Below are 23,619 nucleotides of genomic sequence, written 5' to 3'. Positions count from 1 at the left end.
CCCAGGTTCAGACCTTCTTGCCTTACAGTTGTTCCAAGACTTAACCAACATCAGCTAGGCCCCCCCCAACACATGGGGGCCTATGTTTTTTACACCCCCTGCAGTCTGTATTCAGATGGGACTGAGATTCGATTTTCATTTATAGATAGGAGAATTAAATAAACATACCCACAGTAAATAATAAAACATATGATAATGTTGTCTTAGATTTTCGCGATTATTACACATTGAAATAAAACTAGTTTTTAACGGATTTAATCGCGTATATTATATTCGTGGTCACGAACACTGCAAAGTGCTCGAAACGTCGAGATGTTAAAAATAATTAATATACGCGATTAAATCCGTTAAAAACTAGTTTTATTTCAAAACATATGATAATAGTATTATTATTAAAGTTAATTTAATACAACAATAACTCTCTCTGTCTGTCTATCCGTCTGTCTGTTCTCTTCACGTCCTAACCACTGAACTGAATTTCATGAAATTTGCTATGAAACAAGCTTTACTTTTTTTACGTCTACTGACGACCAACCCCTAAAACGTAACCGAAGCTGTGATTTAAAACTAGTTTATATACAAACAAGACTAGTACTAACAAAGATAATTTTAAATTTTCCGAATTGTCCGTTCTTTCGAAGTTAGTCTAGTTTAACGTGTCTCAACAAGATCTAGTCGTAACCAGTTATAACTGGTTTCACATCAAAAGTACCTTTTAGTCGCCTTCCAGGTGACAAATTACCGGTTTAAACACTAAAATTTAAGAAAGTCTTATTTTAAAATGATTTTTGTTTTATCTGAGAGCCGGGTTAGATGTGACTCTTAACTGAAGATTGTGGGTTAACTGGAGAACACCACTGAATTTTTTAACTAAATTTACATTTATATTGCACATTAATACCAAATAAAGATAAAAATAAATCCTCAAACTCAAGTTGTGATGCTGTCTGGTAATAAAAATTTGGCGGCAAACTAAAATAAAAAAGCAAAGACACAGACATGTCTGTGAAGATACAAATGTAACAATAAGAAGAAATTACTAAAGGACAGCTGATATGCTCTATGTACCGGATGAAAATATCAAGAGTCCCCGTACAGGCATTAGTTTAGCGTTGTGGATTAACTTGCAAAACTTATCCTTAAATAGGAATACGTAACCCAGCAGTACAACATTTAAATTTACTGTTAAGATTTTTGTATATTTTTTTTTATTACAACAATTTACAACTAGATACGGTAGTAAGTTAAGGTATAGTTATATATCACTATTTGTATTGGCTTTTGGTTTGGCTGGGGACTAATTGCAACCGGTTTACCCGCTCCGACTAAATCTAGTTTTAATCTGCCATAACTGGTTATATCTAGAATAAACCGGTTTTAGCGAGTAACATACCAAATAAGAAACACATTATTACACTTTTGGTCTTGCACAAGTTCGGATAACTTATTCGTTGTATAATATAGTAGAAACTTAACTAAGTTATTTAAAAAAAAAACATACTAAGCTTAAGTTATTATACTTTGTATATAGCCAAGCTATGTATAAAGTTATAAGTACATATTTGAGTTATTGAGGTCACAGTGATAGGTATAATTATATATTTATTTTACATAATCCAATTCACTATTTGACACTAGTCGGTTGACCTTTGTTTAGCTAGGTGCCTGTCCCGACTTCGCTTGTGAAATATGACTTTCATTGACGTTCCAATCGCATTACCACGTACGGGGTCCAATATAAGCCATCCTGGGACCCCAAATATATACAAAAAAATCTAACTATTTAGTTATTCAATTACATACAAACGTAGAGAAGATTTATATAAAGATAGGAAATACTTTTTGGAGAGAACTTCTTTCACGGTAGAGTTTAAATCGTCACATAAGTTAAAAGCGTCATGCCCCCTCCTGACCTTTGCCTCTCTTTCTTTTTCTCTTCGTCTCTTTCTATCGTATACGGTTTTATATAGGATTCTCCTAACTTATTTTTTAACTTTTAATTCACACGGGATTTTTAACAACAATTTCGTCATTGTCATTTCATGTAATTATTCTCGAACGTTGTTATTTTTTTTTGGTGTAACTGTTATTGAATATAATATACTTATACAACGAAAGCAACTTCGATTCAACTGGGCGTCCCACGATACCTCTTATTTTCTAAACTAGTGTTTGACTAGTGGTCGAAATTCAATTATTATTTGAATTTAGACAAAAGCACATCGATACCACGATTGCTCGTCAATAGCTACCAAATAAAAAAAAGAAAAGCAGTTGACAAACAGGGGTGTAACAGTTCCTTACTGCAGAGATATTCTGCAAGAAGAAATTCGAATCTCACCGCAGAACATGAGCGAGAAATGACAAAATGTGATAACCATAAAATGTATACGATGTAAATGGCGTATTTTTTTGTTTAAAAACGACTTTAGAATATTGAATTGTTCTAAAATATGTACAAAACCGAAGTGCCGAGATGGCCCAACGGCTAGAACGCGTGAATATTAACCGATGATAGCGGGTTCAAACCCAAGCAAGCACCGGTACATTTTCATGTGTTTAATTTGTGTTTATAATTCATCTCGTGCTCGGCGTTGAAGGAAAACATCGTGAGGAAACCTGCACATGTATAATTTCAACCAAATTCTGCCACACAATCCACCAAACATCATTGGAGCAGTGTGGTGGAATATGCTCCAAACCTTCTCCTCAAAGAAATAGGAAACCTTAGCATAGAATTGTGATATTTACAGCCTTTGTAAAAATATTGTAAAAATGTTGTATGTGCAAAACATACACCATTACACTAAAATTACTTTTTTTAAGCGTTTTTGAGTGAGCAGACTGGCTGATGTTCCCCCTGATAGTAAGTGGACCACCACTCCACTGTCCATAGACATTGGTTCTGTACGAATTATTAACCATTCCTGACATCGCGAATGCGGCACCGACCTTGGGAACTAAGATGTACGACCCTTGTCCCTTGACTTGCTTACTCGACAATTTACTAACGTAACTCTAATTCCGGTTTCGAATGCAGTTTCTAAAAGTAAGTAGAGCCACTGCTACGTTCTTTTAAAATAAATAACATAGGTGTTAACATGTTTTGTGAGAAAATCAATGAATATTAATAGAAGACGTGACCGTAATTTAATTGCATACAGACAGAAAGAATGTCATTAAAACAATTGCTGGAACTCAACGGCTCCATATACAAACCTCAATGGTAGTATTTAATTTGACAATCAATAAGTAAGTGTTATGTTTCATCATCATCATCCTCCTGCCCTTATCCCAATTTTATTTGGGGTCGGCGCATCATTTATTCCAAACTTCTCGGTCTGACGTCATCTCACAAGTAACATTCTATCTAACCATATCGTCTTTCACACAATCCATCCATCATTTCTTTGGTCGTCACCTACCTCTATATCTATTCACATCCATACTCAAGACCTTCCTCACAACATGGTCCTCATTCCTCCGCATAACATCCCCATACCATGACCAAGTAAGTGTTATGCTTCTATATGGAATAAAGGAATTTGATTTGATTTGTGGCCAACGTAACACCTATCTGTGACGTCATACAGTGCAACTAAAATAAAATAATTTCATGTCGGTTCTTCTCGGTAGAATCTTCATTCCACCCGAAGGTAACCTTACTTTTAATACAGTTCTGTAAAATGACCATTCAAAAGTCATTGTATAAGTCTACTCGATTATGGTTTTATAATAAAATTTGTCATATTTTGGCTAGGAAGTAGGAAATTATTTGTTGATCGACTTCAAACAAAGAGAAGTTTCACGATTTAGGTATATAGTTTTTATAATGTACGGTCATAACTCCGTCCGATATATAGACAGGATATATACTGGATTTGCAAAATTCTTTTTTTGTTCGTAAAACGCACCCAAAAATCTGATGACTATTTTCGGAGACATACGTCACTCTTCAATAAATGCCATCAAATCTATCTCTGTTGCTATACGCTTTTGATAACGTTTTTATTTTAAAAACTTTTTTTTATAAAATCGTAACATTTAGGCAAAGACATCAATACAGACATACTAAAACACTAATTATTTCCTTTCATTTCATTAGTATAATATTTATATTTTTTCTTATGTCGTTACCATAGCAACTATGTGTATGTAATGTGACCTTCGAATTATTAATTCCTAAGTAATTAAAAAAAAACGAATAATTATTGTAGTAAATTAAGACTTAATTCGAACGTACCTTATCGATATTTAACCCCGGAAAATGGTAACATTACTAACTGCAATCGCTGTGTATTATTTAATATTAATTTTATTAATGTTTTTTTTTTTAATACGTAGGTGTATAAAATCGTGCGTAAGAACATTAATCGTAAAGTTTAAATAGTTTCCAGAGCTTTAATATTTTTGTATTGTACTATAAACGAGAACTATGTAGCGAACTGTAGGCAGGCCTTTTGAAGGTAAATGGCCACCATTGGCATGACAACTAATGAAACATTAATTGCCAATGGTAACTAAGATATTATGTCCCTTGTGTTGTAATTATACTACCTCAGTTACCCTCCAAAATGAAACACGACAATACCAAGTGTAATACTTGTTTGATGGTATGAGTGGGCGATACCTACCCAGATGGGTTAGCACAATGCTTGACCACCAAAGAAAGTACCGATATAATTATCACGTAATAAATATCATGTTTTTTTTTATTGTAATTTAAAATAATATCAATGAAAATGGACGTAATGCCTTTAAATGTTTTAATTAAATATGAATGTACAATATATTCCCGTCATAACAATAAGATTTTTTTTATTAAATGTCTTAAAAAAAATAGATCGCATTGAGATGAACTACTAAGACCTGTTTTTTTTTTTATTGACAACCTGGCACATGTAAACTGATTCATGTATGGTAATGACATTATGAAAAAAAAATATTTTTAAAATGTGTTTTTTTTTTTATTAAAATAAAGGAAATAATTATTCTGCATAAGAAAAATGACGATTTTGGCTAACGAATATTCGTTAATATAGTTTTTTGTATTTCATACTGTCTTTACTACAGTGGCATTTTAAGTACTGCAAGGTAGAATCAATTTAATGTGAACCTTTTTACTGTATTTAATGCTATAAGGTATATTTTTTACATAAAAATGATTTCAAATTAATTGTCATATCTAAATATCATTTCATGTAGATATGTACTATGTATATATCGTCGTTTGGCATTCAGAAGCGCGAAAGTGAAAATATTGCATTTTTTTTTCTTCTTATATCGATAGTATTTATCTAAATAATATATAAGAAAAAAAACATCAATATTTTCACATTCGCGCTTCTGAATGCCAAACGACGATATACTTTGTACTTTATGTACGTAATATTTTTAGTGTAAATATAGGTTTTATTTTTGTACGTGTTTAATATTAATACATTTATATATGTCATAAAGAAGTCAATCTTTTTTTTTTTAATTTCGAGCCTTATTTATTGACACGTTATATAGATACGTATTATGGTCGATTTTGTTTTTAGACGTCACTTTTAAGCCACTTTATTCCATCCCAATTATTGCCATGTCAAAAATTACTGGCATTTAACAGTGGTAGATACTAATAACCTCGTGTGTAGGTACCACTTGCCTAATCATTATACCATGAAATATAAATGCTTCCTTGTGACGTGTTCCCATAAGAAGGGTAAGGAGCGCCAGTGTAATTACATACAAGAAACGATAATATATATGACATATTCCTTTGTTAAGCCAACGTACCACTTACCATCAGGCAGTGCAATTGCTGCCTTCGACTTTTTTTAATGTAAAAAGTATTTTTTTATATCATACAGTCTTAACTGGCTGTTATTAAAAATTATAAAGGGTGTAATATATCGTTAAATATCGACTGTCTGTGTCTTGTGCTCGGAAATATCTGCTACTTATATGGATGATAGCCAAAACTTGGCACGGCGATAGCTTAAAAATGGGTCGAACTATGTGACATTTCTTTCAACAAGCAACAAAAAAAAATGTAATAACATAAATAAATAGATAACATAAAATCAATACGAAATATTCAACCTATATTTAATATAACATGAAGTTCTTGTATCTTTATACCTACCAATATAGCAGCTTAAATAAAATATATATAAGTAATATATAAAAAATGTCGTCAAGGGTTTACACAAATGAGGTGTCATAATTATTCAATTATTTATTACAGACCCTTGCCTGTTATTAGAAAAAAAAAACAATGATTTCGTAGGATTTCACAAAATTTTAAATGATTTAATTATTTGACATTACGTATTTTGTAAAATAAAAATATATCAACGTAAGTATTATAACTTAAAATGTATAATCGAAATGAATATAATATATATAATAATAAACGTCGTTTCTTTTGTTGAAAGATATATCAAGTGTATATTTTCAAATGATTGAACTAAAATTTTGTGTTTTTTTTTTAATTATCATAAAAAAATATATATAAACGTACGATTTTTAGAGCCAATACTTTACATAAATATATACTTATAATAGATACTTTCCTACTTACTACATATGAATTTATTCCTACATTCTATGGATTGATTAATTATATTGAAATTATTTTTAACTGCTAATCTTAAAACAAAAGTTTTTTTTTTTTTAAATGGCTGTTTGTTGTGCATGGCACAGATTATTTCGCCAATGTCACGTAGGACTGTAAAGTCATGCATAACAAAACTAAACCCGCTAAGGTATGTACCTAGGCTGATTTTACAATTATCTTTCATAAAACCCGCTTTTTCACTATTAAAAACTTCCTCAAGTATAATATATACAATACGTACAAAACGTATAATATAAACAGAATAGTTTGTATATCGACAAAAAATAATCGAGATAATAATTTTTGCTTATTAATAAGATTGAAATGGCGACAGATTTTTTTCTTTAATTAGGTACTTGATTTCATATTAAATTAATGTTATTAACATAATAAGGGCTAGTTTTAATATATAAATATTTCAATATCTAATCAAAATATTTTAATTTTCTCTGCGTAGCGTACCTGCGATGTATGCAACTTTTTACCTATGGTTAATTTTATTCAATTTAAAATTTGAAGTCCTTAGAATAAAAAGTATACAGAGATATTTATAATCAGAATTTCGTGTCGTTTAGGTATACCTAATTATTATTTCTTTCGTGGTGAGATATAAATTGGATATTTTTGGACTTGTTGAATTCGTTCAGATCAATGAATAAAAATATAAACATACTTATATCTAAATAACTCTTGTGTTAATAATATTAAGAATAATTATTGAATAATATCATAATAAAAGGAATGTTATTATGATAAAAAATAAATATATTACAATATTTTTATGTTATTTTAAAACGTATTAGATGAACTACGAAAGTAATATTAACTCTATCATAGAGTCGAAAATGGAAGGAAGTACTTTATTTTAATAGGGATTTTCATATTTTTTTTAGCAAAAACGTTAATAGTATCTTAAAAACAGCTTTATAGTAATACATTCAATAATATATTTATGTATTTAACAACAATTGTTACAGATTTAATTTAAAGAAAAGTAATAATGATGTCTGCGAAAAAGGCCTTACTAAGACAATAAAAAATAATATTTACATTAAAAAATACTATAAAATAGATAAAATAAAATGTGTACTTACACAATCAGGGAATATAACACAAAAATATCCAAACAGAAAAGTTTCCTCAGCACTTAGTCAACACTGTCCATGTTCCATCACTAGCACATCACAGAATCGCTGAGAAATCATTAATAAATCGCGATTTTCATCGAAAAGTTACATCAATCACACAGTACAATGTTCAAATAGTCGAAAACAAGAGTTTCCCAAATAGGCCTATAAGAATCTTATTCGATTTATAAGAACTAGATCTTTGCAAAAATTTCGCGCGGCCGCCCGCCGCCCGTATATTTAGGCCTAACCGGTCCGCAGAAGCAACGCGCGCGCACCGCCTCACCGAACTTAGTACTTGAACGCTTCATGTTCCCGATAAAATTATATCACCGATAATGAAGGATAAAAACCCTGATAAGGGTACGAAAAGTTTATAACACGTAAGAATATAATTTTCGCTTGCAATTCGATACGAGAACACGTGTAAGGTTTTAAGCGCGCGTTATGTCTGAGCGAAATTAAAACGATTTTTTTTTCAAGGAATAGGGAGCTTTAGTTACATCGAATGAGATATTACACAGTACAGGCGAGTATAACTAAGAAGCGGTTGGAAGAATAACGGTATGTTCGCGTAGCTAGACTTTGCACGTCAGCTCAATGTGGTGGATCACGCGTTGGGGTTGCGGCGAGCGAGGGAGGGTGTCGGAACCAGAAGGGTTGCTGGCAGCGTGCTGATCGGTGGCGCTCGGACGAGTCGCGCAAACGAAATGGCGTCAATCGACTCTCGCGCCGGCGTAACCTTGTATCTCCGACCTCGCGGACCGTTTTATGCCTAAATGAGCCATCCTACAGTAGGTATATAATGTAGGTACCTAAAATTTCGGACCCGACTTTCGATATTGTACACTCCATGACGAATTTTCCAGAAAATTTAAATTTATATTATTAATTGAAGATATTTGTACTTACCCAGTAAATAGCCCCTTCCAAAAGAATTTGGTGTTGATTTAATAATGACTTAGACTTGATTTTCTTTGACTTGGTCCTACTGTGTTCAATGCGATTGTTTAATAATTTGAACATACAATACTTTTAGCCAATTTGAAAATAACATAAACCTGGTGGAATAACGCAAATGACAAAGGAATTAAAAGAAAAAAAAAAAAACAGTAAATATGTAAACTAATTTTATTAATTCTATCAATAGTTTTCTTGATATTTTATATTTCCAACACTAAATTAAAGTTTTGATGTGTAAATGAGTTATTTAGAAAAAGAATTTTTCGTCGTCTTTTTGGAAATATTTTAATGTCATAATTTTAATAAAAATATTATATAAATATATCAATATTCAACCTTATTCATTTCGTACAATTTTGCTTTAATAAAACCTACCTTTACCAGCATTAGGTTTAAAAAAAAAAGTAAGTATGCTACATTACCAAATAATATCAACACCTGTATTTTATACTAGTCTATTATAAACCTGAGCCATTATAACGACATACATAGTGGACATTTAATACATACCGCGTTAATACACTATGTACTTATACCTTTCATCAGAGGTGTAACCAAAATCATTTATTTTAATTAGAAATCATTATATATAGAACATATGCAATTTTTATTAACATATGTTTTATGAAAATATTAAAAAAGTTTAAACTGTTTTGGTTAGATTAGCTTTTTAATGTTCGATCTTGGTCTCAGGTATGACATAAAAAAAAGGTTATTGTTGTAAATTGTGAAGTAGTAAATCTCAGCGCATATTGCGAGACAACAACACAATTGTCCTGATACAAAAAGGACATAAAAATTTGATGATTGGGCATTAAACTTAATTGAAATGTCAATGACCCACATCACTGTCTATGGGTCTATCTAGAATTGTACTATAAAGTCACCCTAAATACTATTAATATTACCAAATATAAACTTAAAAAAATGGTCATTAAATAAAATATATAAAAAAAAATTGTATTCAATTTTTTTTTCTCTTATTAATTTGATGTTACAAATCCTGTAGAAGTTTGATAAAAAAACTTTTACTTTAATCAAACTCCTACAGTATAAGTATATATATAAATAGATAAGTTACATACATTTGTACTATGATATATAATATACTGTGTGCATATACCGTAAGCTTCAATAAAAAAAAAAAACAAAAATATTTCAATCAAGATAATTTTTACTCTGTAACTGAACTGTTATTATTTTTTCGAATTAATAATTCGAAAAATAGTGTACCTGTATAGTTACTATTAAACACCAGCACCCATGTGAACTAGCTTTTTATATCCGTTGCTAAACGTGACCATAGCAACACATTTTATATATTTCTTTTAGCTGTAGGATAAGTTATGAGTAAGTGAGACCTACCTTACCACCAACACGTGAAAAAGTTACCCTGTTAAATTATAATGTAGTACCAATTATTTAAAAATGACATTTATAGCTGCAGAATACGCGTTGGTTTTCATACAACAAACATAACACTCTTGCACGCTTTGTTATTTAAATGAATATCTTATAAAAAGTTTGAATAAACATAATAGTATTCATAGAATCATATATATTGTCTAGTAGTTACATGAGCCACCCTTATAAAGAGGTGTATTCTTAAGGAAGGATACTTAATATATTATATACCCCTGATATGTATTTTTTTTTTATTTGACAACCTTTTTATTGTATTAAGAAATATAAAATAAATAAAATTATTGAAAGATCTCGTGGTGAAATATAAATTACGTTAAATATAAATTTAATTAAAGATATATATTCAATATATATTAGATAATGTTATACAGCATACATATACCGCACTTGGTCGCAGGGTATAAAATCTCATAATCTACCGCCAAACTTAGGTTTGTTGTGTTCCGGTTTGAAGGATAAGTGAACCAGTGAAGCCATAGGCAAAAGGGGCATAAGATCTTCGTTCCGAAAGTAACGCAGTCCTACCCATCTATATTATAAAAAATAAAATTAAGTACAGTTTTGTCGGCCTTAAAATAATATTTGATTGTATTTGTATTAAGTATATTTAATAATTAATCATTTCTATTTTAGTTGAGGTCTTGACTTGGTATTATTCAGTAGTTATTGGGTTATTTTATCTGTTCCTGGTACGTATTTTTTTTTAATCTATTGGCAATAAAAAATAAAACAAATCTTACACGTAACGTTCATAATTTGATATTGAGATTATTTTAATAAATTATATAAAAAATATATGTCTGCCAACGAATATATTAATTATTATGTCATAATTAGGATTATAAAACTAACATTTAATATTATCTGTAGAATATTAAATGATTAATACGAAATTATAATATCGACACCAAATGGATACTCCCGTGGCTTAAAACAATACAATTAAAAAAAAAGCTTATCAATAATTGTTGTTGATCTTGGATTTATAACTATTATTATATTTTTTTTTATTGCCACTTGGTGGTAAGTGGTCACACCAAGTGGTATCACCCATAGACAAAGGCGCTGTAAGAAATATTAACCATTCCTTACATCACCTATGCGCCGCCAACCTTGGGAACTAAGATGTTATGTCCCTTGTGCCTGTGATTACACTGGCTCACTCATTATTATTAGATATTAACTCAAGGGTTACCTATATTGTTTGTAATATGGCTAAAATTTATTCGAATCGTTAAACAATTAACTCATGATACTTCACTGTAAAATTATACTTATAATTATTTAATGCTTCAGTTGTATAACTTTCATACAGCCTTTTAATTAATATATCAATGAAAATACCCATGACGTACTTTTCAAATTATTTTATTTTTCACGAATACCTACCTATTATATTATATTAACGATTTTAAATTAAATTTGTAAGTACAGAATTCCAATTCGGTTGTATTTCAATGATATCATCAAGATTTCAAATCTAATGTTCTGACCTATTTCAAAATCGTCACAATTTTTTTTTAAATGATCGAGGCATAAGTATTATAATCATTTACTTAATACTTTTTGTATATTAAATGTATTTACCATTTTAATATTTAGAAAATCATAATTGTCAGCATAAATTGTTAGGTTTAAGTCAAAATGAAAAAAAAAAATATAGGTATAATAGGTACGTAGGCATAAGATCGTTGGCGACTTAGCTAAATGTCACCATAAATAACTAAATAAATAATACGTTTGCTTATAATATTCAATGTACTTAATAACGATTAATATAAAATAAACATAATTTGCTTTATTCTGAATTTATATTAAAGGTTATATGCTAATAACTTTTATTTGTTACGAAAGCTGTTTAATTTTTTTATGTATAATAAGAAAATGTTATTTGAAAAATTAATTAGCAGGAAACATTTTATTTATATAAATTTAATTTAGTTTACAAAACAGATTTCAAAATGAAAGAATTGTTTTAAGGTTTATGCTTAACACGCTAGCGTTCATTTTGTAAACGTGGACAATTATTAAAAAAAAAATTAAAGCTAAGTACACTTAGTAACACTTACGTCATTTTGTGTCACGTGGCAATTGTCTTTGGAATTCCAAAAATTTACAATTTTATGTAGGTATTAATTCTTTTCACATTTCAATTGTCATTTGTCTGTGGTCTTTCATAATGGCACAATTCGAGTCGTATTCATTTTGGCATTCGAAATATGAAGTAACAAAACTATTTTTGTATAAAAGATTTTATGTTGTGTTGAGTATGATGAAATGAGAAAATTTTTGTACTTAGTTCTTACTCATTGCCCTATAAATTAATTGTCTGTGTTTGGTCATTTTCACATTATATAATTTGTTTTAGGCAAAATAAAAAGAAAAAAATACTACACAGCACACGTAACATAATTCAGAAAGAACCAAGTATCTTTAATTTAAACATTTCTATAGTAAAAGAAAGGAAATTTTACTTACAAAACATTGCCTAATAGGTAATTATTATTATTATTATCATTGTCAATACTTTAGATAAGTATTAAAGTTTGATTCATTCTTTTACAATGAAAATAAAAATATTGAAATTATAACATAAGCACCTAAGTATTGACATAATTGATAATTATATACAATTATAGTAAAATACAAATAAATAATTGTAGGTATAGATTTATAGTATTCAATTGTTACAATTCAACCAATATCAACCATAGATGTATAGATAAATAAAACAGTATTTGGAAAAGTCCGCCATTAATAATAAATACATATTACAATTAAATAATATTGCACATAATAAGAAATGTGTATCGGTTACAATCAATCAAATTTAACTAATGATTATTAATAATAGACAAATTATATATTATATATGTCAAGTTAAATCGCAGTAAAAATTAATAAACGTTATTATTAAAACCATAGATTAAATATACCTATTAATAGTTACTACAGATTACTGTCATTATAAACAGCTGGCGACTTTCAAAACTAGGCTTTTACAATAAAGTATTATGTCAGTTAACCTTTTTAATGCAATTTAGGTAACTAATTATATTTAATTTATAATAATTTTCAATTATTTATATTTAAGTCGGAACAAATATAATCACCATTCGTTCATGAGTTCATTTATTTAATTTTGGCGTAGTGTTTTATAGTCATCATTCATTTGTCTAGTATTTCATTCTTGCAGCCCTCATACATTTATACATTATAAAATTAATTCTAATTAATAGATTAGAACAATTTTATGTAATTAATACCGTTCTTTATTTAAGATGGCTTCCAACTGTAAATTAATAAAAGTTTCAAGACACTATTTAATCATTTAGCCTCAATAAGTGCTTAATATTTAAAAATTTGAATAGTGCAAAAATAACATATTTAAGTTAAATTTAAATAAGCACTGTCTGATCATTGTTTAAATGTTTTGTTTGTCTGGAAGATATCTCCATACATGAAAGGTATCTCTGTTATTAATAAGACCACTGCATGATTTATAATTTTACTTAAAAAAAAAAACTGGTAGCAGAGCGTTGTGTAAACTTCTTGGTGTAAACCTATCAGTTGTTCTAATTAGAAATTATAATATTTTAAATTAATATTCCCAATAGAAGAATGACTAACTGAAATAAAATATTCTTTTTTAAAAGGTTATTATAATTATTTATAAATTGATAAGAACTTTTCATCGTGGTATTATGGAATAGAATTAAATTGAATTTAAAGCTATCACCGATTCGGAATATCCAGTGTAAAAAACGGCAAGAAACTCAGTAGTTACACTTTTTTCCAAATAAAATATTTATACATGCACGAAGGATAAGTACGGCGTAAGGATAGATTTTTATATGTCTATGGCGAATGTGATCCTTCATAAGTTTGGCCATTTTTACGATTGCATTTCTGTTCTAAATTTAAATATATTTTTTTTTTTTCGTTTATAACAACTAGGGTGGACAAAACACAAATACGATTCCAAGAATATATTTACTTTTGAAGGCAGACAAAATAGTATGAATTTTATTGTCGAATCTTCTAAGACAAATAGGTATAACACAGAAATAAAAATATTGCAAATACATAGTTTATTAAAAAAAAAAATTGAAATTTGAAAATAAGAGGATTTATATAAAAATCTGTACCTATTAAAGAAAAAAAAATAATAAACAAAAAAAACATATTTAAATATTTTGCTTGATAATGGTTGTTTTATTTAATTTTGAATTAACCCTTTAAACTCATACCCAATACGAACATTATATAATATTCCGTTACATTATGTATTATTAAATACATATCATATTTTTATAAGTATTATCTGATGCCAAGCCAAAACTCCATACAAAATAGATTATTGTAATTCAATCGAATGTGTGGGACTGGCTTAATAAGATTCATATTAAAAATTACAGTTTTCATCACTAATTTTGACGTACAGCCATGAAACGTTTTTAGTGAGTCAAAAATACACTTTTGACTATTAGTATATATGGGTTAGTAAATTAAATGAACAAGTCCAACAATTGTCAAATAAGTATAAGTAAATAGTTACGCTTCAGCAATATCACTTGACTCGACGCCGCTTTGAATCTGTCTAAGCGTAACAATTATCGAAATGTTTACCTTCATATTTTTTAAATTAAACAAAACTGCAGGCTTCCGCTGATTCTCTAATATATGTTTATCCACGTAATCAAACTGAACTGATCTATCTCATTGATGAATAGGATTCCATATTAAATACCACAACAACTGAGTTATTAGCGCGGAAATAAGACAATTTACGAGCAGTTATCGAGCAACCAAAAAATAGTAATGCTATATTATATGTACATTATATTTATCTTAATTTACTTGATAGTGATTTAAGTTCGCCTGGGCACCATTTAACACTTATAGTACTGCCAAACTAAAGAGTAATACTCAGTATTGCTGTGTTATGTTTTGAAGAAGTTCTTCAAACAGAAAAAAACGTTCCCAAGGTTAATTGTCATTGACAATTCAAGGAATGGTTAATATTTCTCACAGTGCCAACTGTTAAAGTCGCTAACTAAACAAATTTATAAGTAAATACTAAAATATTGCGTTGTGGTTGTTAAAGTATATTTTGGAAAAGGATAAATAGGCCCAGAGACATAGCCTAGAGGCTCGATATGTGAATCCAGCCCTCGTACCACCCCTCTACACCCCACATTATCGTAATGTTTTCCAGTGTCTTACTGAGAGTAAGCCGTAGTAAAATCTTAGATCACAGGGTTGGCAGCGAATCGACAATCTAACGTATGGACCAATTACAATGCCAGTGACTGTGCACGGAGGCGATAATTTAACATTAAATTGCCTGTTTGCATTCCTGCTAAAAATATCTACTTAATAAATATGCATACGACATAGTGCTTTAAGATATTGCTGAACTTATTTTTCATTTATTTCAATGCCAAAATATTTATTCACACCTGCAGTATAAATTACAAAATCACAACCACATACTACTACGTATTATAAAATTAAAACTTTTGAAAGATTGTAAGTCATAAAGAAAGTAAAATAATTATGTTTAGTAATTTTTAATGTAGAGCTTAATCATTGAATATGCCATAGTAATGCCATCTAGTGTTCACTCAGTGTCAACAATTTGCATCTATTCGACGCGAGATGTCGTCGAAAAATTGGCTGAATGTAAAATACCTTTGCATAGTCATTTAAAAAGTCATAGCAATGACACTTTATTTTATTTACAGCTAACTTCAGATCATTACGCGAAACAATTTTGAAACATGGCCTCCGTAAAGTTTGCGGTTGTTGATGTAAATGATTTTCTTTCTAAAAAGCAAACTGCTGAGCCTGAATTGGCTGCAGACTGGGCTAAGTTAGAAGAGCTATACAATAAAAAGTAAGTATCGCTTCCATTTAGTGTACATTCGAATGGTTTTCATGTGATAATTCTACTATGTCATTGTTTTCAGATTATGGCACCAACTTACACTAAAACTGCTGGAATTAGTGAAACATCCTTCATTACAGGCCGGCGACAATCTAATACAGCTATACAATAACTTTTTAACCATATTCGAAAACAAGTAAGTAATTTGCAAGTCATAAAATATATTACAACATGTACACACCAAAACTTCAAATTATTACACAAAAATAATTCAAATGGCTTTGTAATATGTGTAATAATTCTCATATCCGTATATGGTATACCTATCTTTCAAATATTATTTATTCAAGAGACATAAAACTAACCCAGTTGAATTATTTTGTGTCTATATGGCTTTTGACATTGGTTATATTTAATTGGATAAAACTTGTTCTCTATTTGTTAATTTTGTTTTTAATTTATATAATAGAAACAATAAAGATATGCCGAGCATGATTAAACTAAAATACTAATTAGCATATATGATATGTGTTGTATATTCCAGTCAAAAAAAGGATTCAGTAACAGCTCGGCTATATTGCACTACAAACAGTTCACAGCTACTCCTAAATCACTTAAGTTTCACTACCAAATTTCCATAACATAGTTGCAAACATTAATATCACCATATTTCACAAATCCATAACAAATATAGATTATATAAGATCTCTAATAAATCTTCTAAGAGGAACTTTGTGTAATGTTTGTAATGAACAGATTAACATGTATTTGATGTGTATTTTTCAGAATCAATCCTTTGTCGCTCGTTGAAATAGTAGCTCACATTGTCCAGCAATACACAGATAAAAAGGAAGCTATTGCATTCTTGCAGAAAGTGGAAACTAAGGTTAAGATGAACGATGAGGCCCTGGCTCTGTGTAAGGTAATACAAACTACTTAAAATCTAATTATACTTTATACAAGTTGGATTTTCAAGCACTTATGAATCATCATATTTTGGGAGTAGATAACGATTATGTCCCAAGTCCACAATACTTGAAAGACATTCAGTTTAAAAATATTCCAATATTGAACTGGTTTAATTGGGAAAATAGTATTAGATGCTTATTCAATTACACTCTTTCGCAGGTTTAAAGACAGATCCATGTAGAATTTATTTTCTTGTTAAATACTACCAAAACAGTTCCACGTTTTTACCATTGATTTGTGGAAGATAAAACTATGTTTCCAGGTATTACAAGGGCAGATATATTTGGAAAATCTAAATGACCTCGATGCAACGGAGAAGATAATCGAGGATCTAGAGAACACTTTGGAGGATGCAGATGGAGTTACCCCAGTTCATGGAAGATTTTACAAACTCGCTTCTGAGTACTATAGGTATTAGCAGTACATTATTTACTTTACTAATTTTGGCTTTTGATAAATTTAAATCTTATCACTTGATGATAATAAATATTCCAAAACCTTAAATACATAATACATTATATTAAAAAAGTTTGGGAAAATAATGACGCATGTTAAATGTCCAACATATCAAGCAGTCAATAATTCACAACCTGGAATATTTACTAATCGTTCGTCTCTCCCGCAGAGTGCGCGGCCCTACGGCGCGCTACTACCGCGCGGCGCTCCGCTACGTGGGCTGCGCAGGCGGCGGCGCCGAGCTGCGGCCGGACGAGCGCCGCACTTGCGCTCTGCGACTCGCGCTCGCCGCCGTGCTGGCGCCCACCGTCTACGACCTTGGCGAGCTGGTAAATGTGTTCACCTCACATGTCTACCGTCCCGTGTGCTCTGTTTATTGACATTTATTTTTAAATACTTAATATGTGAAAATTTTTACTTTAAAATATATATATGTAAACATACATATGCTTACGATTATATTGAACATATTATGTGTCTTGTCGTGATATTGTCTCACCCTCCAACTGGAGTGTGTTCAATGGTAGCGAATGAGGGCGAACTTATGCGACAATGGGGTATTCTACTGTGTTTGAAAAAGTTCTTTAAAATTTTGTTTTTTTCTAATAAAAGACAACAAAAAAAAGGCAAAATAAACACGTTTTCTTGCGATAAAATTAAATTTTTAACCTTTTTTTAGTCCCGCAAAATGCTGTCACTCATTTTGGTGACGCCATATTGATAAAAACTACAGCTGTGTATGTACTGGCACTCATTCGATGTTAACAGCTATAACTATTTGGTGTTTTTGAGAAAATAATGAATTTCAATCACTATCGTTGGAGGGTAATGTACAAATACTAGCATTAACACTCAAGAAAAATTGTTTATCAAAGTGCCAGATGATATTGAAAACAGTTTTTGCCTATCTGACACGCCACACCATGGCGGCTCGTGTTTTAGGTCACGTGATATACAGACTAAAAATTACGACTTTTACTTATAATATAACAAATGTATAACGCGCTTTTATGACATTAGTTTCTACATATATATTAATTTTTATCAAATTTCATCATTTATGTTTCACTACCGAAAATACTATTAATACTATTTACCGATCAGCACAGTCTTTATGTCTAATAAAGAAAACAGCGAAGCTGGCTTGTTTTATATTAAATAATATGTGTATTGCAGCTAGCTCATCCGATCCTGGAGTCGCTCGAGGGCACACCCGACGCCTGGGCCTGCGAGCTAGTGCGGGCCGTCGCTTCCGGAGACGTCCTTGCCTTTGAAAAGATACGGTAATTATCTATTTTGACAAATATTTATACTAATTTTATGAGTGCGAAAGTAATTTTGTTAAGTTTTTACTGCTAAACTACTAAAAACCAATAAAATCAAATGTATTTTATTCAAGTATATTTTACGATAAAGCATTTTTGAATCATCAAAGTTTTAATAGTCCTTCTCCACCGTGCCTCTGGTGCGAAGTAACTAAATTAACGTTGATGTAATTTTGCTATGAAGCAAACGTTAACCTCAAGGACCGTTGACTACTTTTTTTTACCCTTCAGGGGGTAAAATTGTAGATGAGGGATCGTATGAAGATTTGTTAAGGTTTTTTGCTATAAACTGAATTCCACAGAGTTCAGTTACAGTAATATAACATTACTAAAGTTACTAGAATGGGAATTTCTTTAATTACTATATCAGAATAAAGAATTAATGTTTTTTTTTTTTAATATTATTCAACATTTCTAATCTAAAACCTGACACAAAATTTCAAATATTTAAATTTCAGTCATATTATGTAAGTTAAATAAAAGCTTTTACTATTCTGTTGATTAAAACTTTAGCTTATATTTTATTTTCTTTTCATTGTATTTAAATTTCTCATAAATATTTCCAGTGCTCAATCTCCACACCAAGAATTACACCGAGCTGACCGTCAGTTGAGGCAAAAGATTGCGATTCTGTGCTTAATGGAGGTAAGATATTAGTTTACTAACCATATCTTATTTCATGACTTACAAATTTAGACAATCTTTATTACATTGAAGAACTTAAATAAGTACAAATCAAAATTAACAATGGCTTTACTTGCTTCCTTGCTTCCTCGAGCCGAGATGGCCCAGTGGCCCCAAACAACAGTAGTCAGTAGTGTTGTGTTTCAGTTTTAAGGGTGAGTGAGCCAGATCAACTACAGGCACAAGGTACATAACATCTTAGTTCCCAATGTTGGTGGCGCATTGTCTATGGGTGGTGGTGACCACTAACCATCAGGTGACCCATATGCTCGCCCGCCAACCTAAAGCATAATTTTTTTTTATGTATAATATATACTGTGCAGATGGCTACTCTCTGTTAAGACTTGAAGTCGCAATTTTAGGGACTTAAAAATATTAATTTTTACAGATGGCCTTTAACCGCACATCTGCTCAGCGTCGCTTAACATTCAGCGAGATTGCAAGAGAGGCCCGTGTGCCGCCAGCTGATGTGGAGCTACTCGTCATGAAGGCGCTCGCTGATAAACTAATTCGTGGTCACATTGATCAGGTATATACATTGAAATGTGATTGTTACTCTGTGATTTTATATTGTTTTTATTACAAAATATACATGTTTTCACTTTGGCTAATTTTCTACAAATCTTTACGCTTTATGGCAAACAAAAACTTAAAAAATTGTATACAGAGATAAAAATAACCAAAGTATGTATAGTCTATTTAAACCACAAAATGAAGAAAGGTAAATAAAAGCGGTATATTGGAGTCTAGCTGTATGATAAATTAATCAAGAACTTTTTGTAATGTTCAATGTGGCTAAACTATTAAAGAGTCGCATGGAATACGGAATGGACTATACAGAAGGTGGTCTTACCCCTTAAATAGCAATATATTTCAGTCAACCATTGGTAAAGGACTTGAAATAAAATGAAATTACTATTTAATAACTCTTTAAATAATAAACCGTATATATAATACTTGTTTAATCATATACAATACATAATGTAATAATCATAGGCAATATTCCAGTAGTTACTCTAAGTCATGATACTTACAAATTCAATCACTGTGTTATAAATAAATTAATGTAACCTGTATGAATATCAACGAACATTAAAATGTCCAAAAAGCAACGATTTCAAGCGGTCCGTTTGGCTACAGGTGCAGGAGACGGTGACGGTGACGTGGGTGCGCGCGCGCGCGCTGGGCCGAGCGGGCGCGGGTGCGCTCGCGCAGCGCCTCGACGCCTGGTGCGCGGCCGCCAGCGACGCCGCGCTGCTGCTCAACCGAGCCGCGCCCGACCTGCTCACGCTGTACGTAGCCCTCCCAGTAGGCTAGATACCGCATGATAATACGAAAACCGAGCGTGTCACCTCTTTATACTAACGATGACGTCACCTTAGCCATATTTGATAAATGATTTTAACATAAATTACAGCTATTTGAGCCAATTACTTTACGATCTTTGGTAACATCTTTTTTGACTCGATTCACTACTGTAGAAAAGTTTTTAGTTTATAACAGCACAGTTAGGCAAAGCACTAATTTCGGGCACGTTTGGTCGTATGTCTTGCCTTATCCAGCCTACTCCTAAACTACTGCTGGTGTGGGTCGAACTAATAATGAGTATTTCTGATAAAAATGTCTTTGTTTCTCTTTGGCAGTTGGTTAATCCTCAAAATTAGATGCTATAGCCGAAATTCGGCCAAAATAACATAATTTTACATTCATCAAATATTGTCTAAAATAGATTCAAGCTTTACATTGTTTATAGAATTCTGTGGTCTGGGATCTAAAAGGACCACCAAAGTATAATATTGTATTAAATGTATAACACATTGCCGCTTGCAAAATTGAATGAATTTCTTCTATAATAGTATAACCTTACCATTGCTTATAACAACAATATTACGCTAAAAGGCATGTGTTATTTACCAAATTGAGAGTTATTTATACAGGCCCTTTAAACATCAGGCCACAGACTTGTATTGGGAATTAACTATCTTGAGTTATGAGGTACTAGTTGTCGTCCGCGGCTTCGCTCGTATTTTAGGGGTTGGTTGTCAGGACTTAGCCATAAAAATGTAGCCTATGGTCCTTCCTTGGAATTAAATCATGCTTCATATCAAATTTGGTTCAGTGGTTTGGCTGTGATAGAGCCACAGAGAGCCAGACAGAGTTCCTTTCGCATTGAAATATTAGTATAGTTTTTTTATATAATATAATTAAAGTAAATAATGTCAAATATTTATATTTTTTAGGTAACCACACAAAAGTATGCAGAGATCTAGAAGACCTGAAGTAAATGGTGTTATATTAAATGTATGTCTGAAAATAAATAAATATAATTTAAATGTCTTTATTTTCCTATGACTAGTTAGTTTTTGTAATGAAAAGTTATATTAACTTTTGTTGGTTTTACTTTGCAGAAAAAATTATGTTAAATTTGAGATTTCTTTGATCTTTACATTGGTCCCTGAATTGGGTCTATGTATACTTAGATCCCTTAGAAAAAAAAAAAACACATATAATAAAAAGGCATTAAGGTTGTACAGTTTTTGCTATCTGTACTCCTATCTAAGACTATTATTCTGTAACTATTACTGATTAGTAATACATGACACTAAAAATCGTACATTTGTTTGAGTACCTGTTTATATAAAGAGAAGTATCAGTCAAAAAAATTGTTTACAAAATTATTTAGGTACATTTGATACATCCTTACATACATACATCCCATAGTAGGTATCATCCATTCATCTGAAGGTAAGTGAACGAGTAACTACAGGCACAAAGGACAAAACATCTTAGCTCTCAAAAAGATTTAAAGTAAGAGGCAGCAGGCCAAAACGGAGCTTGAGCTTGATACAGCTTTTTTGACCACCTCAAGTACACAGACAAATTAATTTTTGAATTCAAGCAATGTTTTGTAGTTTATAAAAATTGATATATATTTGAATTTTTATTTCTATTTTTTAAAATTTTAAGGATAAAGATATAAAATATAAACCTGCATATTTCCACACCTCCAGTAAATTCAGTATTTTCTATTGGCCCGGAAAGTCTGTGCTGTCCAGCCCAGATATGGTACGAAATAATTTCACTGATCAGTAAAGTGCTTTTAAAGAGGATCCTAAATCTTATTTGAAAGAGGCCTAGTTTTACTTTTAAAATAAACTCCCCCTCAATTGACTATAGTTTTATTTCAAAGAATAATTTCTTTAATACACTAAAACTAAGTATGTATATATATTCATAAAAAAAAAAGTTTCTATAAATATTGAACAGACAAGTATGTATACATAGTAAACTTCCTATTTTTGAAGTCATTAGTTGACTTATAAAAGTAAAATTTTGTGTATGATACAGTAATAATAAAGCTAAATATTAAAGATCACAATAGTGAATAAAAATTGTATGCTCCGCTGTGAAGGTAACAGGTAGGTATTGAGAATAACTGCATGTCGGATAAAAAACTTTAACATGGGTTTTTATCTACCCCTTCTCTAAAGAAAAGTGACCTAAAACCAAAAGTAGGATTTACAGTTAGTTAATAAGTCAAAGCTGTATTTATCTAATACTTTCGAGTCTTCAGACTGCTTTGACAATAATCGAAAGATTATCACCTTAAGAAGTCTTGTGCGAGTTGAGCTTTGTGGTGTATCGTTAAAAAAACTATATAAAAATCGTAGGAACTCTCTCATATTTATCAATGAAATTAAATCTCGGTGTCATCGTAAATAAGAAACATACCTTGAATGTTCATTCTAGAGAAATGAATATTGTTATCTACATATATAACATACATCTAAAATCAAATAAAGAATGAATATCATTGTAATCTCAGTTCTCGTACCAAAGTGATTTATCTTATATTTTCAACGCATGTAATTGTAATCTACAACCACATTCCGTAGTAAAAAGCACTAAATAAATTAACTATAGTTACTTGCGGGACAAAAGAGTAAACTTCGATACTGAAAATAAAAATAAAATAAATCAATTTTATTTCATTCGTTATGTACAATTCGTAATAATTTATTATTGTTATCAAATTCATCCATCATCCAACAACTTCATTAATGTTGCCAGAAAAGAATATTATCATATAATCTTATATCGATTAAGAATCGATAAAAGATACTATAATTATTTTCAACTTTATTTTATTCCATTCTATTTTATTATATTTAGCAT

The 23,619-nt window shown here is 30.5% G+C and overlaps 1 protein-coding gene across 1 annotated transcript; it reads left to right on the top strand.

The window, feature by feature from the left end:
- Positions 1-15,871: 15,871 nt before the first annotated feature.
- LOC125075060 (26S proteasome non-ATPase regulatory subunit 13) lies at positions 15,872-21,776 on the top strand. The gene is made up of 10 exons (XM_047686634.1): positions 15,872-16,018; positions 16,092-16,205; positions 16,796-16,931; positions 17,241-17,389; positions 17,604-17,763; positions 18,611-18,717; positions 19,326-19,404; positions 19,832-19,972; positions 20,584-20,735; positions 21,684-21,776. The coding sequence occupies exons 1-10, from the start codon at positions 15,903-15,905 to the stop codon at positions 21,685-21,687; spliced, it is 1,158 nt and encodes a 385-aa protein (XP_047542590.1). The 5' UTR covers positions 15,872-15,902; the 3' UTR covers positions 21,688-21,776.
- Positions 21,777-23,619: the final 1,843 nt, after the last annotated feature.

Source organism: Vanessa atalanta, chromosome 29, assembly GCF_905147765.1.
Source record: "Vanessa atalanta chromosome 29, ilVanAtal1.2, whole genome shotgun sequence".
Lineage (NCBI taxonomy): Eukaryota > Metazoa > Arthropoda > Insecta > Lepidoptera > Nymphalidae > Vanessa > Vanessa atalanta.
Note: the sequence above shows the minus strand (reverse complement) of the source record. Positions and strands in the feature narration are given on the sequence as shown.